Source organism: Rhinolophus hipposideros (genome assembly GCF_964194185.1).
Source record: "Rhinolophus hipposideros genome assembly, chromosome: 3".
Classification (NCBI taxonomy): Eukaryota; Metazoa; Chordata; class Mammalia; order Chiroptera; family Rhinolophidae; genus Rhinolophus; species Rhinolophus hipposideros.
Genome location: NC_138049.1, coordinates 39,186,286 through 39,205,421, shown reverse-complemented (window position 1 = coordinate 39,205,421; position 19,136 = coordinate 39,186,286). Strand labels below are relative to the sequence as shown.

At 36.2% G+C, this 19,136-nt stretch overlaps 1 protein-coding gene across 2 annotated transcripts in view; it reads right to left on the bottom strand.

The window, feature by feature from the left end:
* Window positions 1–19,136, bottom strand: part of MAN1A1 (mannosidase alpha class 1A member 1) — a 158,082-nt gene that overhangs the window by 52,719 nt on the left and 86,227 nt on the right. For both annotated transcript variants that reach the window (XM_081040532.1, XM_081040533.1), the window contains one exon: window positions 15,068–15,162. In XM_081040532.1, coding sequence (XP_080896658.1) covers window positions 15,068–15,162 — 95 coding nt within the window. The remainder of the gene's footprint in view (window positions 1–15,067; window positions 15,163–19,136) is intronic.

Genomic DNA, 19,136 nt, shown 5'->3' with positions numbered 1-19,136 from the left:
TGCTTGACCACTCACTGTACACCTGAAGAGGAAGCTGAATAATATTGTATGCCAACTATAATTTAATCTATACAGCCATGCGATATGGAGTACAGCATAGGGAATAGAATCAATGGAACTGTAACAGCTATGTAAGCTGTCAGAGGGGCAATAGATTGGGGGAAGAGGGTTCACTTTGTGAGGGGTGAAATGTCTAGCTATTACATTATTTTGTACACCTGAAACTAATAAAAAAAAAAAAAGAGAGAGTCAAGATGAGAGGTGGAAGAGAGGATCAACAGGCCCCACACAAATTTTTATCATGAAGATAAGGAGAAAGTACAGAAGTAAAGGAGATACTAGGATGGTAGGAAGGAAGAAAAACAAATAAGGTTTAAAAGAATTCAGTTTCTTTATTCTAGAAGAGAAGATGAAGGGAAGATCTGCATAATCCCAGCTCTTATGGCCAGATAAACAAGATGGTATGCACATAATTTCTCACTTTTAACTCTTTAGAGAGGTGATTCTACTTGTTTATATAGATTTTTATTCTTAAATAGGAAAAGTAAGCTTAACAAAAGGTTGTTTGTATATCCATCAAACCCCAGGATTACTGGTGAAATTTAGTTCTGGGAGGTAGGTGGGGTTCATCCAGACCCACTGAAACTTTTTTAATAACCTTGAAGCGCTTAATGATCAATATGGTACAAATAGACAACACGGTGCTAACCTACAGAGGCAATAAAATATTAGGACAGTTTTCTCTTTCCTGTCTTTCCACCACATATTAGGAAATTTCAAAGCATAAAATTATTTCTTTTCATTTCAATAGCTCCAAGCTAATTTTTTAAAAAAATTGAATGATAGAATTGGCTATTTATGTCTGTGCCAGGCTAGATTAAATCAAATTAATACAACTTTCAAAATACACATATATTTGTAACTCCTTTGTAGACTACAGAGAATTGTAGAAGCACAAGGCATTAATGTATTAGCTTGTCTAGATGCCTATAGCTTGTACATTCATAATTTCTCTTACTTCCCACAGCCTTCCCCTTCACATTCTTTTCCTTTAGGATCAACATAAACATATTTTGTAGCACCTTTAGTTTGAAAAGAGACCTAGGCTTTACTGTCCTGAAAGAAAACTTGAAAAGTAAATTCATTATTTTTGTAGATTATTCTATTAGAGCTTATACTTAATCTATAGATTCCAGTTTTTGAAACTTCTTTTTCAGATATAAATCTGAAATCACCACAGTCTTGGTCACAGGTCTCAGAAAGACAGATTGGCAAATTCCGTAATTTGAAGCCCTTTGAATTTCATAAACATTTTGGATTTTAGCACCAAATACGTGGTTCATTGTAAACTATCATTCTTCTAGTATACATTGACATGCAGTCATTTTATTGCTTACTGAATCGATATTAAAGATTAATGTCTTGAAGCACGATCTGACCTATTGCATATTAAAACCAGTAACTCACCTAAGAAAAGCTCTTGATCTAATTAAAAACCTTTTCAGGCACACTTCCACAATTGGCCCACTTTAAAGTGGTGAAACTTAATACAAATAAAAATTAATGTGTCACAAGATTATTTAATCTTATAATATTTAGATCTGGTTAAAACTAATTTAGAACTTCCACTATAACCAATTTAAAAAATATTCTTAAGAGTAATCTAAAAAGGATCAAAGTCCACATAATATAGTGAGACAATATGCCCATTATAAATTCCCAAATGATAAGACATTTGTCTAGGCTTGGTAAAGGTAAGTGACATTTAGCTATGTATTGTTTATGGCAGCAGCCTTTGAAGCAGAATGCAAGACTCTTAATTAGAGGGCAGGAAGAAACTATGAAAGCAGCTATTTCTAAATTTTTTATCTAAAAATAAGAAAAAAAGCTTTATGAAGTTAAATATTCAGATATACTAGGCTCCCCTCCCTTGGAGCGTATGTGAAAGGTTTCATATAAAGGATACCCAGGGTTCTTGTAGGGACTACAACACAGGAGAGGTCGGCAGTGGGATCTTCACCGGTTCTACAGCTTTCAGCAACGTTTAGTGTTTAGTCCTCTCTTGGTATCCATGGGGATTGGTTCTCGGACCTCCCCCAGATACAAAAATCAAGGAATATTCAAGTCTCTTATATAAAATGGAGTAGTACTTGCATATAATTTATGCACATCCTCCTGTATACTTCAAATCATCTCTAGATCACTTATATACCTAATACAATGTAAATGCTATGTAAATAGTTATTATACTGTATTGTTTAGGAAACAATGACAAGAGAAAAAGTCTGTACATGTTCAGTACAGATGCAACCATCGTGGGCCTAACTACACCATACACGTCAGCAACAAACGGAATGTTTTATTTTATTGAATATTTTCGCTCTGTGGTTGGTTGAATACATGGATGCGGAGCCCCAAAATACAGACGGCTGACAGTACTGCAGTCTGTGAGCTACAGAATGTTGCTGATGTGGTTAATTTTAAAATCCAAGACTTTTACACAGTAGAATATAACAATATTACCACAGTTTGTAAAGAGATGGAGAGTGATCATGAAAATAGTTTGCCCCAAAAGAGATTTTCCAATTGTCTTGAGGCAAAGTATTTAATCAAGAGCTGACATTTCACACAAAAAAATTGTGTCCCTATTTGCTGACATTGTCTGGGACAAGTGGTTGCCAGTTAGTGTGCTACTTACCAGAAAAGAAACAGGAAGGAAACAATACACTTAATATACCACTTGAAGATAAAGGTTGACAACATGAATAAAATCTGAATTTGAAAGAAACTAAGTAAAGGTATTTTGAAATTGGACGCTTATGAAAATATTTGTAAAAGTGGTTCACCTTTAAAATTCATATTTGTTTCAAACGTCAGAATGGAATTTTTATATCCTGCTTTAAAAATCTGTGGGGACAGAGCTCCACAGAGCAGTTTCCAGGCTCTCGGCCTCATGTGGAGAGGTGCTGGCTTGGATAGTAGATGGCTGTCAGCTGTGGCTGGTTGGCCATCAGCTGTAGCCATTGAGCCATTGGCCACTAATATAACTGCCGTGGCTATGGAAGAGAGTCGAGGAGAGTGAAGGAGGAGACTGAAGGAGAGTAAGGAGAGTCGAGGAGAGTCGGTCTGTTGGCAGCAAAGCAGACAGCAGGTCACACGTCATGTGAACCCAGCCTCCATTGAGACCATAGTATGACTTCCCTACCAATGGCTCCGTGGGTGTTCCTTTTTGGCCTAGCCACATCTTGCGTTCTTATGTGGGGAGCGGGAGTTGAGACCCCGCCGGACGCCCCGCACGACAAATCTTTCAAAGGACAAGTTCCAGAGGTTTTCTGTCTTTCTATAAATGTGCAAGAACAAATGATACCAGGAGAGATTTAAATTTTCTAGAGAATTACATCAACAGCCTTTCCGTAATTATAGGATGGGATTTAAAACAAACACCATGTTTTAGGAAGGTCAGCCAGTACCACACTTTTCTCATCAACACAACTTTCTATCTTTTCCACCTGGACAGAGTTAAAACTAAGTTTTGAAATAAAACAACACAGAACAAGACCTTTCAATCATTTATTGTATCCTAAGCATTAAACTGAGATTAAAAAAAATGAGTCATACTGCTCTCACTAAACATATCACTCATCCGCTCTTCATAAAATACTTTATTTCTTCATCTATATCTGGTTCTTTGACAATTTTATTTTTAAGTGCTTTAAAATGGACATGACATATTAAAGCAGTGGTACATGTTTGTATAATTTGCAAATAAGAATACATGTTCTAGGGTGAGAGCTCACAAATATTTTTTAGATGAGAGAGCAAACTGTGGGGTGCAAATTCCATCATGCAATCAGCTACAGTAATTGCATACAAATAAATGGCCAGAAGCGCTGTTATACAGTGTTAACATTAATTTTCCCTGTTAAATTCAACAACCACAACTTTAAATACCTCATAATTAATGAAATTACCATAATTTCAGTCCTTATTGCAGTCCTTATTTTAGGGTATTCCAGTAATTTAAAAATACCCTTCTTCAGCTGGGCAGTGTCATTGTGTATTTCCCTTTGTTGTCCCAGATGACGACAATTACTATGAGAACTCTATAAAGCATTCCTTGTTTGAGGAAGACTATGTGTTCTAAACTGAACACATGGGAGGCTTGCTAGAATTACAGATGTGTGTATGACACACACACACACACACACACACACACACACACACACTTTAATTGAAAGTCCATTCTCTCTTGCTAAGGTCTAACTTAAACATAGGTTGTATGGATGTCTACCATTATTTCAGGATCCTGAAATTCCACAGTGGTCTACTATTTTGGGTATAAAAGACCCGTGATATCTTGAATTTCTAGGTCTTGAGCATCATCCCTGTAAAACTGATACTATTTATTATTCCCACTTAAAAAAATGAGAAACCAAGGCTTAGAGAAAGAAGATATGGGATCACATTATTTTTAAATAGAGTTATGCTCCGGAAAACACAGGATTTTAAACACATAGTTAGATATATTTTGAGAAATAATATATACTTGTCAAGCTATTCTTAAAGCACTGAAGCAGAACTTACATTCCTGTTTTTTCTGCTGCCATTTTCTTAAACATAGTCGGCAAAGTTGTAGGAATTAGCACTATCAGGTACTGAAAAATTATGGCAAAACTGTAATTCACAATTCCTTGTTTTCCAAAGTCCATTTGCAGAGTGCCAACCAGGTATAAAACGGCACTCTGCTGATAGCTCTTTGGGACAGAGAGAGTGGGACAGGAGATCCCAGAGCTCTTGGAAGAGAGAGGGCATTAACCCAAGGTGTACAGGCATAGAAAAGCAGAGATGAGAGAACACAAGAATGTGTAATAGTTTTGATCAAGACATACAAAAGATCTCATAAAATCATATGCTGTAAGGGCTTAGCAAGGAGATTCACTGACCTTTGAAATAAATCACATTACAAAACACACACACACACAAATCTAAGCTATTTGCACAATGTGCTCACATATAACTATTAGAAATGATATCCATCTTAAAATGACTTATGCAACTTTTATTGTTCTTCTAGGGGGTAGAATAGATTTATGCTTAAATTTGGAATACTGTTCACTGATAAAGCCATTATAGTAATTGCACTGGGTCTGTTTATTAATTTGTCACAATTAAGTCAATAAGAGCTTTACTAATGTCCTATTACTTGATTAGTTTTGAAAGTGATTATCTTAAGAACTCAACTTAATTGGAAGCCTCTCAATTTACAAGGTACATTAAACTCTCAGTAGCATCTTAAAATTATTCAACATATGCAGGTCAATTACCAGTAATCACTGTTTTGTATAAATGTTCCATAAAAACTATAGCATGACATGACAAAGGGGGAAAGTGAGATTTAATTAATAATGCTAAACTCTAATTGACATTTCCAGGATAAAAGGGCAACGTGAGCATTCATATAAAGTCTTCCTGAAACTGGGTGTTATTAAAAATCAAAGAAAAGCTAGCAACTCTCCACCTTACAGATGAAGATAATTTGTCACGATTGCTAAATCACCAAATTGTACTGCCTGTACTCATGGCCAGCTGCACAATAATTTCCAGATTAATAAATTACAATTAATTCTTACTATTGCTCCATCACTTTTCTTTTTTTGGTTAATAAAAGAGACTGCACTCAATTATTGTTCATCCCATTTTTGAAAACAGATCAACTACAGCTATTACTGCATAAGCAAGAAAGATGGAGTGGTTAATGTATCCACTGAGATTGTGAGGCCTTTAGAAATTATTGGATGTAGCATAAATATTTTCTATTGACCTTCCAATTCCCACTCAAAGATTCAATGTATTTAGTTGAATATTTACAATAAGTATAATAAGGACTGAGAAAGTACCTTGATACCAGGCTGATTTTCAAGCACCCATTCAAACAATTTCATAAACATTTAAATTAAATTTTATTAATTAGATATGTAGAAGGTTTGCCCCAAACTAACAATATGAGCCTGGTCTTGAGATTAATCACAGGAAAACTGATTGCAGTTTCATTAAAAACCTGGGATAGCAAGTTCCTTGAAAACGTTATTCCACAGCTGACCTGTAAAGGCATTGTATGAATTATGTGTTCTAACTTGTTCCTAATTAAAGTTCTGTATATAGAATACATTTCAAATTGCCAAGGCTGATTGGCCACCAAGTGTATGAATAGTGTGAACAAAGCCGAATCTATAAAACACTAGTTCTGTGCATTTGAAAAACTTGAGATTAAAGCCACTTTGGGTTTGTTGCATTCAAATAACTGTAACTGTCCTTAAACAAAAATTTCCTGGTGAGTTAACTGCTTAAACCATGGGGATGGTGTGGGGAAAATAGTGGTCACAGTTACCAATCCAGTCCCACAAGTTTTGTACCAAGGCTCTCTATCTACCAAAAACTGAAGAGTGAGAAAGAGTCCTTAACAGACTCCCCACGTACCACAAGTCATTTTTTAAGGGATTCAAGCAAGTACCTTGGCATAGATTGTCTCTAAACTGTGTATACATAATCTTTGATAAATTTCTGCACTTTCATTACTCATATGCTGTAATTTGGCCTTAAAATGAAGGACCTTATAGGAGTATAGAACAAATCTATGTATCATCTATATATCACATTGTGTGTTCACCCAGAGCCAGTTCTTCTCCTAACACCATATATTTGATCCCCTTTACCCTCATCTACCACTCCTCTCCCCTCTTACCCTCTGGTAACCACTAAATTATTGTCTATGTCTATCAGTTTTTGTTTCATTGTTCGTTTGTCTTGTTCCTTTGTTGCTTTCAGTTTTATATTCCACATATTAGTGAAATCTTATGGTTCTCGACTTTTATTGTCTCACTTATTTTGCTTAGCATAATAATCTTACACAAAAGAAACCATTGATAAACTAAAGAGGCAACCAATCGAATGGGAGAAGATTTTTGCAAACAAATATATATTTTTCACTATCTATTATATGGTTGTGTCAAATGTCAGCCTGTTTACTCCACATTCACACATCCATTTTCTGCCATTGTCCTACCAGCAGCACAGCCACTGTGGTCTGTGGCAGATAGGAATTCGTGGAGAAATAGGGAGGGCTGATGTGAAGTCATGAGAACTGCCAGAGCCCGTGTTCAAAGACAGATATGGTTTGTTCTTTCCTCCTGGGATCAAAAGACATTGAAAACCCCATTTACCTGAGCATTAACTTCAATTATGACCAGGGAAGTGGGAGGAAAGGGAATAGTTCAGTCACTCTTAGGCTCTTGAAATTCCGACTGCCTCACAACGCATGACTAAGAAACAGCAAAGCATCCTTTGCTCAGAATTGTTTGTCCCTTAAGTCTCAACAGAGGAGGCTGTACACAAAGTACATTTAAATTGTTGCCATCCTTCTTGTCCACTTGCAATAAAGAAATGCCTTTAGTTTAGTCAAGCTATTGGATGCCTGACATAGACATAATGATCTGAAGTTTGGTGAGAGGACTAAAATGATCCAGAAGAAACCTAGGTTCCCATCTCCTCTGGTGGGAGGGTAATCACTGCCTCTTCTCTTTGGCACTGAAATGCCCTCAGGTACAGGCTAGGTCACCAGCTGCTTATAATAAAGTCCCTTTGCCTGAAGCCCCAAGAATGATTTTATGAAAATGGCTCTCCTTTTTAACAGTTACCCTGAAGTCCTTAATTAAAAATGCCTTTTTTTCTTTTCCTTCCCTTTATGCTAAAATGTCCCAAAGGTTGCTTTCTAGTCTTACTGGATAAAATAATAATAATAATGCAAGGGGAAAAAAGACATTGCAAACTCTTTCTGGGTAAACAGTGTCTAGAATTAGCTGCTTTCCAGAAGAAGCAACATACTGCTTAGAGTTAAGTGAAAATGTTGGGTAAGAAAAGTAAATTAATCATAGAAACAACATCCTCTCACTTTCTGTGGATGTTTGCAGTTGGCTGCCTCACTGAGCAGCAGTGAGATTTAAGAATCCAAACAACTCTGATGGCTCAGTCATTTCTTGTATTACAGAAGTTTTTAAAGTGTAGTTCTTGGACCACCAGCACCAGCCTTTCCATCAGCTGGGATTCGGTTTGAAGTGCAAATTCTCAAGCCTCACCAAAATCCCTATAAATCCAAAACTGTGAGTGGGGTGCAGCAACATGTGTTTTCATAATCCCTCCAAGCAATTCTCACATACCCTAAAATTTGAGAACCACTGTTCTGGTAAAGCTGGGTATTTTCAAACAAATTTCCTAATATTCTATATTTCAATAAGTTGATGATCAGTGGGCAAGGAAAAGTTTTCAAAGGTAACTGAGAAGAGAAATGAAGCTATCCTCAGGATATAAATACTAGACATAAAGCAGTGATTCTCTACCCCAGTTGAATATTAGAATGCTCTGAGGAGGCTTAAACTAGTGCCAGGACCTGACTCCAAACCAAGTGAAACAGGTTGGAGGTAGGGAGGCAGCAATGATGTATTTAAACAGATGCCCCAGTTACTCTAAAACACTGGGAAGGTTATGCATCATGGATAGAAAGTAAGTAACCATAGCAGTCAGACCCTTAATAGAAACTGGACAGCCTAAGAACTAGGAAATAGAATGTGGATTTTTATAGCAAGGATACACGTACCTTTCCATAGACTAGGTTGGACCATATTAATGAAGCACTAGTTAGTGTGTGGGACTTGGGAAATGAACATTACATTTTATTGTCTCACACTCTTCTTATATCTTGTGTATTTTTAGAAAGGAAATTGTTTTGACCCTATAGATTAACTAAAATAATTTAAAAAATAATACATGTTTGAGCATGGAGCCATAACCATCCTACATAGACTACATGGAAACATTCTCTCCAGGTTTCCAGCTATTTCTACCAATAGCATCTCCCTTCCTGACCTAAGAAAACGGAACTTGAGCTTGAGAATGGATTAGAAGCATTGAGTGGCTTAAAAACTGAAGATTACCAATAACGACATCATAAAGATCCTGTAGTATTAGATGGACGCTAGTCTTATTAGGAAGATCACTTTAGGGGTGGTCTAGATGCCTGACCACTGCAGTGTACACCGGAAGCTGAATAATACTGAATGTCAACTATAATTTAATATATATACATAGTGACGGGATGTGGAGTACAGCACAGGGAATAGAGTCAATGGAATTGTAACAGCCATATACGGTATCAGAGGGTTATTAGATTGGGGGCGGGGTTTACCACTTTGTGAGGGGTGTAAATGTCTATTACATTGTTTTGTACACCTGTATCTAATAAAAAAAATCACTTCAAAAACAAAAAAACACCCTGAAGACTACCGTAAAAAGGCATCAGAACTAAGTTAGTTTTAGCTGTATACTCTTTTATCACATACCATATTTTATAATGAAAATTGAGAACAAGACCATAAATTAATAATAATTCCAATTTACATTTACTTCATAGCACTTTGCAATGATTAATCTTCCTTTACATATTAAATCACTAGATTTTCACAAAAGCCTTAATGAGATTATCAGGATAGATACTATTATTGCTGTTATTTTAGCTTTACTTATGAGACGACAAACTCACTTATGTGAATCATCCAAGGCCAAGAGCTATATTGACAATGTTAAGAAACAGCAGTTTTAATTATGGCAATGATATTCTAATGTCTAATATTAAAACTTTGTGTATGTCAGTATTACTGTTTCCAGAAAAGCATAAAAGGCTAAATGAATTAAAATAGATAAAAGAGGGATACTCAATATAATAAAACATCCAATCAAAAATAAATAAATAAATAAATAAAGCAGGTTAACTTAAAATACTTGGTAAGACTATAACTTCTTTTTTACTTTTCTAGAACTTATCTTTGAATTCGTAACAGATCCATATCACATGTAATAAAAGATAAAACTGTGAAATACAGCTCTGATTTTATGCCCAGGCTATATCACTGCTACAGAACATTCTTTTAGGGTAACTAAGGGCTATGTTGTCTCTTAGAACATTAGCAAATAATTAGATAACTTTGATCTGCTCATGTTCAGAAAATTTGTTTCTTCGTGTTTTTCACATTACTCTTATGATGTTAAGGTATGAAACTGCATTCTCCTTAATTTTAAAACATAATACACTTCTTTCAAATCTGAAACCAGAAACTTTATAAAAAATTTAATGATCCAGAAATTCATATTTCAACTGTCAAGTTGAATGTAATAGACAATGTAATAGACATTTACACCCCTCACAAAGTGATAACCCCCTCCTGCAATCTAATACCCCTCTGATACCATATATAGCTGTTACAAATATAGCTATTACACAAGGGAATATACGGAAAATATTTTTAAAATATTTAACCTAATTATATTGTTTTTCACAGTTTGTGTCTATTAAAACTAACCAACTGTAATTTAATATTTAAGCATTTTACATCACCAAAGTATTAAGAAACCCAATAAAGGGGCTACTGCCTCTTGTTGCAATACACAGACTACATGCTTCACACAAGATAATCTTTCACTATCAGAAGACATTCAGTTATGTACTATTCTTAATTAAGACCCCACTTCAGTTAAAGTAAAGCAATTTGCAATTTAATTATAATAATATAAACTGCAATGTAACTAATGATATAGCAGGCATTTGCATTGGATAATTAGTCAGTGCATAAAACTTTACATAGCAGGAAATAAAAACAGGTGACAGAGTTGTACCTCATTCATTACTTTGCTGGCTAATGAGAGCTGGAATGCAGATCAGTCATTTCCCAGAACATTCCTTGATGTGTGCACGCTGTAGATAGTTCCACTAACCTAATACAACCACCAGGAAAGTGGCAGTTCAGAAAAATCCACAATGAGAAAAGAGTGATAAAATAATATATAGCTAAAACTAACTCATGTATCAAGAAAGACAGAATAACTATTAGGAATGCTCACATTGTATGCCCTGTGATACAAATGAATAATGGTAACAGTAACTATTTACTTAAATTAAGGACACACTTTAGAAAACCCCAAAATCGAATAAATTATACCTATAAATATAGTGAAATGGTGAAATACTTGATTTTACAGTCACAGAGGTGATTTTTCTTCTTTAGGTGGGAGGCAAAAATGCATAAGGCCTCTTGCTAATAGTACTAACAAGAACAGACATCAAATTTTGACATTTTCACATTAGAGAAATTGAGTTCTACCAAAATCTAATCTGTTAAAAAGGCAATGGATTTCTTTTAGCAGAGGTTATTTAAGGTATGCATTTTCATTCTACTATTGTGTTGGTGAAGCAAGCATATTAGACTAATCAGGTACTATGTATAACACCTAACTGTTTGTTCAAATTACTACTTGCCATCAAATCACAATTTGGATTAATTTACAATTTAATATAGCAACTCTTGAATTAAGAATTTATTACAGATGTGGCAGAAGAGGTAATTATAAAATACTTTTTTCTGAACAGATTTTTGGGACACAGTTCCTAATATAGAATATGAGTAAATTATCTAGTTTCTTTGCTATTCTCAGTTTGCACAAATACTGAAATCCAATTTGGCTTATTGGTGTTTTGGCTCCAAATGCATAAACCTCTCCAATTCAAAATACTGCTTGCTCTAAATTCAATACAGTTAGTTCTTATCTCTCCTTGGCACAGGCTATCTTACATTTGTCAGTTACATCAGTGAGTGTATAACATACAAAATATATATTCTGCTTTACCAACCATGTTGTGAATACCCTGAGGGAAAGCCCATGACTCTTTGCGTTTTAAAGAAAGTGAAGAGAAACAGACAATCTTCACAGGAAGGTATAGAACCTTCATCACAGCAGGGACTCCAATAAATGCCTTCTTTTTTTTTTTTCCAAAGAAAAGGTAAAGAAATCAATTTTCTTTAGGCAATAACCTGAATACTAGAGGAATGTGAACAGATGATACCAATAAGCTCACATTTTTGTTAACATATAGGTGTTGGTGAAAAGCAACATCCATAACTATTTTCAAAATTGAGAGGGATGAGCAGAATTATTTCACAGATAGCATATTCTGTGTCTCTCCCACCATAAGTATTACCAAGAGTTTCAAACCCAGTTAACAGTGAACACACAGATTTTCTAAAAAGCATCCTCAAGTGCTTTCTTTCTCTTGCGCATCCTTCCACAGACACTCCCTTATTCTGAGAAGGTAATTAAGAAAATACGATTGTGACAGACATATTTTTCCTCAGTCCTTTGAAACTTCTACTGGTGACAGTCTTCAAAAAACTAGAAAAGAAGCTCCATGGCAGCTGTCTCTTATCCCCTGGCCCATACTGTGAAAATACACAGATTCAGATAAAAGAGCCTATATGTACAGGTTGACATCAACAGCAGATCCTGAAATGTAATTATTGCAGATAAATATGAAACATTGTTTTCTTCTCCTAGAGGAAATTCTTTCAGATGACAAATCAGCTTCACAGCTGGAAGGAGAGTGGATTCAATGAGTACATGTCACTGGGCAAAGGGATAGGAGGCATTTCAGTGGATTGATGTTACTATTAATTTTGCCAAGTCTTATTGTGTAAATTTGGGTAAGTCACTGCTATTTAGTAAATGGGATTGAGAGTGGATAAAATATATAATAAAAAAATTCACACAGAATTCCAGGAAGAAATTAAAAGTTTTCCAATCAGCTATCAAATGGTCACCTAATTTCCTCTAGTTTAATCTGAAAACATTAGAGAATACATAAATGAAATGGCACATCATTTTTCACCATATGCAATTTTCCTATAATCTTTGAAATTAAATAAAAGCTGCTATGTAAAATACTGTAAATGCAAAATAAGGTCGCATAAAACACTTGAATGCCCCAGTTAATGAATTTTCAAGAGGCAGAGATATGAAAGATAATAGAGGATTCAGTATTTAATAGTTTTTAGAAGTATTTCTTTATTACATTATACTAAAAAATATCTCCACTGTACACTAAGAACAGATTTAACTAAGGAAAAATCCTCTTACTTGTTAGAAATAAACACTAAGTAAAGTTAAGTATGCTTTAAAATAATCCAATTTCTTAGGCTTATTTCAAAAGGGGCTAGAACTAATTAAATGATATCAGCATGTGACAATAATTGACTGAATTTTTGCAAAGATGTAGGCCAATACCTCTCTCTATTAGTTTTAGTAGGTCTTTAATTTCATTACCTTCCAGAAAGCAGTAAGAACTAGCTCCATGAAATCTTAGGGTAGAAGGTTGGAGTGATCACTCACTCTAGTAAGTCCTAGGTGGGAGCCTATAGTTTTGTCAGCTTTTGGAAATTGTGCAAGAATATGTGTGACCAGGAATATGTATTTTATGAGGAAAGGGACTTACTGCATCAGAAGTTCAATGTGGCCTATGAACCTGAAAATGTTCACAAAGGAACTATGAAGGTAGCCTAACTTCCAGTTTACAAATAAGCCTGGAGAGTTGAATTGATTGCTCTAAAAACAATCCTACACTGGCTGTAAAATACCTAGAACCAATTAGCTCAGTGTACTATTCCGCTCATATTATTTTTCTCAGAGGGTATGTAGAGAAAAAAATGTGTTAAATGTGTACAGTGTTTTTGTAATCAGATCTTATTTCAGGTAACAGAGTAGGTTCTAGGTCAGAATACTATCTACAAAAACAAAGTCTAAAGATATGGAAGATAATATAGGTGGTCTATATTACCACATACGTAAAATAAAACAAAACTCAACAAATGCCATGCTGCCTTTGAGCCGAGCTCATACCCACTCCTGCCTTAAGACCTTGCAGCTATGCTCTTCAAAGCTCACAGGGAAAGCCTTTGGATCCCTAGAGGGGAAAACAGATCCTGAAACATCACATTGTACAACAGAGAACCACCTGAATTAAAGTGGGCCAGTGTGGGTGGCCTCGGCACCGCTGCTCCTGCCCCAAACACAAATAATGAAGAAGAAATGTGTATTAATCACACCCAAACACCCTGTACACCCTCTTGGCATTTCTAAAACAAGAAAGCTGTTTCATTTATGCCTATGCACCAATGTGTGGGTAAACATTTAAGTACATATTCCAGCTCTACCATTTACATACAGTGTGATGTTAGGCAAATGACTTAATCTGTCGGTGGCTTGAGTTCCTTATCAGTAAAATGGAGAGAACAATAATATTGATCTTTCTGAGTTGTGAGGATTAAGTATGGTATTAGGTTGGTGCAAAAGGAATTGTGGTTTTTGCAATTATTTTTAACCTTTTAAACTGCAATTACATTTGCACCATCCTAACAATCTGTGTAAAGTGTCTAGAATAAGGCTTCATATTTTATGAAAATAAATAGCTATCATCATCATCATCATCATCATCATCATCATCATCATCACACAGAGGCACATATACAATGAATGACTTCTGGGGAAGAAGGAGCTAAGAAGGAATCTTAAGATACAATGGTTTATTAACCAAATACTCAAGCTATCAGGAAACTTCAAGCTATTCCCTAGAAGAATGCCAGAAGGTTTTTTCAGTCCAGGTTTTCCTTGGGGCCACATTCCCATGGACTTGTCACACTAGGGTCCTCCACCCCAAAAGGATGAGAAGGTTGGTTTGATCTGGGTCAGTGGCGCAGTTCCCTTCCCTCCTGGTAACTGTGGGTAGGGTGGCCTTAGGTGCTCCCGGTCAGGTACACCAGCTTGTTGCGTGGAAGATACGATTAGTGCAAGTTTTCTATCTCTGAAATGCTTTGATGACAATTTTAAAGATAATGGGATGTTCTTGGAATCTGAAGAGACAGTTTCACTGATGCAATAACACCATGAAGTAGTGAAAACCTCAAATTATGTCTGGCTTGGATCACTCTGTTGTGGTCATGCTATCCTATGACAGGGACCCAGCTAAGGCTATGGGACACTGAAAAACTAACTTGCAACATGAGGACAGATGCCAAGATTCCCAATGGCATCAGTCACTGACACACACAAGTAATTATCTAGCCAGTGTCTATTATTAGATCACAATGTCCAGTACTTTAACTTAAAATATGTTGTCAAAAATGAAGAGTTTTACCTTTTTATATTCAGCAATGCCCAAGGTATTCCAGATGGAGTATGAAATGCTGGTAGCAATTTTACCCCAAGTTCCACTGCTTTCTTTCGAAATATCTGAAAAGTTAAACAGTTAAGTAAGCTATAGTTGTAAACAAAATAAAATATGCTATACTACTATCTCACATTTAGTACCTATGTACTTTAAAATTTTCTATACATAAAAAAATAAAAGTTTCTCAAATTAATAGCATACTCAAATTAATAGAATTACCTAGGAAAGGAAGAATGGCCCAGGGACCCTTGTGCTGTGGGGTATTAATTACCAATCTTGGTAGCACATTAGAATCACATGGGGGAGGTTTAAATGATACTGATGTTTGGGTCACACTGCTGAGATTCTAATTTCTATGGCTTGGAGTTTTCAGATCAGAATATTTTAAAGCATCACAGGTGATATTGGGTGATTCCAATGTGCAAGCCGGGGAGAACCACTTGGATTGAAAAATCAGGAGATCTGGTCCTATTCTCTCTTCACTTATTTACTAGGGTACGAGAAAGTTGACATTTTAAAAAGACATTATTACAAGGAATTGATATGTCTTCTTAGCCCTTTATATAGTTTTACCTTCCTCTGATGTTAAATGTAGGTAATATGAAAGATACAAAGTTAAATTAGGTCCCAATTCCACCCAGAATTTAGTAAAGGACATATGCACATAAATATCTAGAACACAGATAAAATGAGAGCTGGAGATAAAGTCATCTAGGAGTTCAGGTGAATTCAGTAAGGCTGTATGGTGCAGAAGGCATTTAGATGAGGGTTGTATGTAGCATGTACTGGGGACTAATAATGCTAGAGATTAGAGTAAGGAGTGGGTACTAAAGAGGGCATACCTGAAGGCATCAGTCTAAACGCAGGTGGAGACAAGTGGGGCCCTGCAGAAGAAATGGAACAGGTCTGCTTGTCTGACCAAAACAGGGGCATAAGGTCAGGTATACACAGCGTGGGCCCAAAGAGTATGGTGTCGTACATATAAGGCTAAGAATTTCATTTTGTTAAAATGGAAAAATATTGAAAGATTTTGAGCTGCAAATTCACTTGAGGACAGCCATGCTTTAGGGAGATTAATTAGATGACACCCATTCATAGTTTTTAGTCCAAAGAAAAACACTGAGTTAACTTACTCATTGAAGGCAAGACTGCTGCAGCCTTCCCTGCTACAGCTCTGGCAGCAAGCAGGTGTCTCATCGCTTGCCATACTGGATGCCTGAGCATGGTGGGCTGCGAACTGAACTTTTCCCTTCTGCCTTTTCCTCAAACAAGGGAGATGTAAGAAATGGTTGGGGGAGCCGTGAAAAGCATGGAGAATGGAAGCAAAGTCCTCTCCCAGCCAATGGGAAAGGATTTATTAAAAACAGTCATGCGTGGCTTCTCTAGAGGGAAGGGGTCTTGCCCAAACTCCTGCTCTAAGAGCTGAGCCTCTCCACAGAGAAATCTGGGCACTAGGGCTCCCCACCCCCCGATGATAAGCCAGTGATACCAATGTTGGTGCTATTTCTGAAACCCTGCTCTTTGGGAATCTCTCATTTAGTAACGAAAGTTAAGAAAGTAGTGAGTTATAATGTAAAAATTTGATTGACCAGAATTTACGTAAACTAACACTCCTAGAGTACAAATAAGGACACAGACATTTGTAGTATATGGAATGCTAAAAACTAGAGGTACCATGTCTCCCCCCACAAATTATTATGACTCTCTTTAAAGTGGACAATTTCCTGTTTCAACACATGACAGTGTATGGAAGGAGAGGAGCAAATAAAAAAGACCAAAAGGTATATTCTTTATAGTCTTCCTTCCCTTTCTCTACCTTACCCTAGAGAATTGCAAGTTCTCTTCTGCTGTAGGTGTGAGGAGTGATAAACAAAATATGGTGAACGTTTAAATAAAAAAACATTTATTACAGTAAAAGACTCAAAATACATTCCCTCTCGCTTTGAACACACTTATCCCATCGTTCACCCACCTTCTGAAGCAGTTCTGCAAGTCCTCTTTCGTGAGTGTCTTTAGTTGCACTGTCGTGGCTGCCTCGATGTCCATTCAATTAAAAATATCTGCCTTTTATGTATGGTCTTTTGACTTTCGGAAAGAGCCAGAAGTTGTACAGTCCCAAATCCAGTGAATAAGGTGGATGAAGACACACAGTAATGTTTTTATTTGAGAGAAATTGCCGTACCAGAAATGATGTGTGACATGCAGCCTTTCCGTTGTGATCAAAAAATACGGTGAATGCTGCCGCTGAGTGCCATCCAACGGAAAGGCAGGGATCTTCAATATGGGAAGTGGTGCGTCAAACCTTAGTAACATTGTGTGCCAAGTGTCAACGTGTTCGGTGCAGTCAGTTGGCTATGAGCTACGGTTGAGAGAAGGTGTGTTGTGTAATGTGCCATAAATCATCCTCCATCATGACGTTCCGTGTCACACATTGTTTTTGGTGTATGGCAATTTCTGTTAAATAAAAACATGACGGTGTGTCCTCATCCACCTTATTCACTGGATCTGGGACCGTTCGACTTCTGGCTCTTCTCCAAAGTCAAAATGATTCAGAACATTTAGGCAGCCACGACAGTGCAACTAAAGACACTCATGAAAGAGGACTTCCAGAACTGCTTCAGAAAGTGGCAAGAATGAAGGGAAAATTGTGTTTCAAGCGAGGGGGAGTATTTTTGAGGGGGCTTAATAGCAGTGTGTCTTTTACTGCAGTCATTTTTTTTTTATTTAAACATTCACCCTATTGTTAGATCCCACCTCATATTATCCAATTCCTGCCATCTCTTTTTAAACTGTTAATTAATTAACACTTTCCACCCAACTTTTTAAACTGTTAATTAACTACTTTTCAAGAAATTTATGTAAAATAAGTTTCAGGCTTTGAAAACTCAAAGCTTATATTTGAATTTCAGCTCCATTTCTTCAAGTTGGGTAATCTTGGGCAAATTGCTTAATCTCCCTGTGCCTAACATTCCTCGTTTATAAAATGGGGATAATAATAGCATTTACTATTTTAAAGGTTGTGGTAAAAATAAATGCATTATTATATTTAAAGACTTTAGGATACATTAGCAATCACTCTAAAAGGTTACTCGTATTTTTTATAGTGATAATAATAATGGTATTTCCCCAAGAACTTTCCTTATTTACCGCCTGAAGTTCTTTCTTATCTTGACTTTTACCCAACAGCTGTTCTGGTATCTTCTACTCAGGTTCATCTCTCTCTCTCTCTCTCTCTCTCTCTCTCTCTCTCTCTCTCTCTCTCTCTCTCTCTCTTTCTCTCTCTCTCTCCTCTCCCCCCAACAAACATACTCTTGATCATAAGCATTGATTCTCGAGAGCTAAGCCCTCAGTTCTCATCATCCATTTGCATCCCAAATTGAACTTTCCATTTTAGCTCTAGTTCTGTACTTCTACTTGCACGGTTACATCACAATTTGTGTGTCTTGTTGTCTTCTGACACTTAACATATCCAACATGCTATTAATCCTTTATTATCCCAAACAAACTTCCCCAGTTCCATCACTGAGTCCCTGGGCTCTGGAGAGCAGGCATTTTGACTTCTGGATTTATTGATCTTTACTCATTAAGTATTAATATTGATTCTGCTGAAATGTTTCATATATAGCTCATTCTCTTTCTGTGATACAAGCATAGTCCACATTTTCCTCATTGGCATAATAAAGTGGCATGATTAAAAGGAAGGTCCTCTTTTCTCCCATTCTTCAGGATTTTCCCTCCTGTCTCCATTAATCTGTTATCTATATTACCAAATTTCTCTTTTTACCATACAATGTTCTTGTTCAAGAAACTATAATTATTCCCTCTGTTGCCTAAAATATCAGGTCAAAACTGATCTATTGACTTTTCAAAGATCTCTATGAATCAGATCAGTCTATTATCTTGTATTCTCTCAAAGAGCATTCTGGCTCCAGCTTAAGTCTTCATGGTTTCAAGCACTCATTGAAATTCAGTTCACTTTAGTATCTTTCTAAAAGTGTTCCCCCCTGCTTTATTGAGATGTAATTGACATATATAA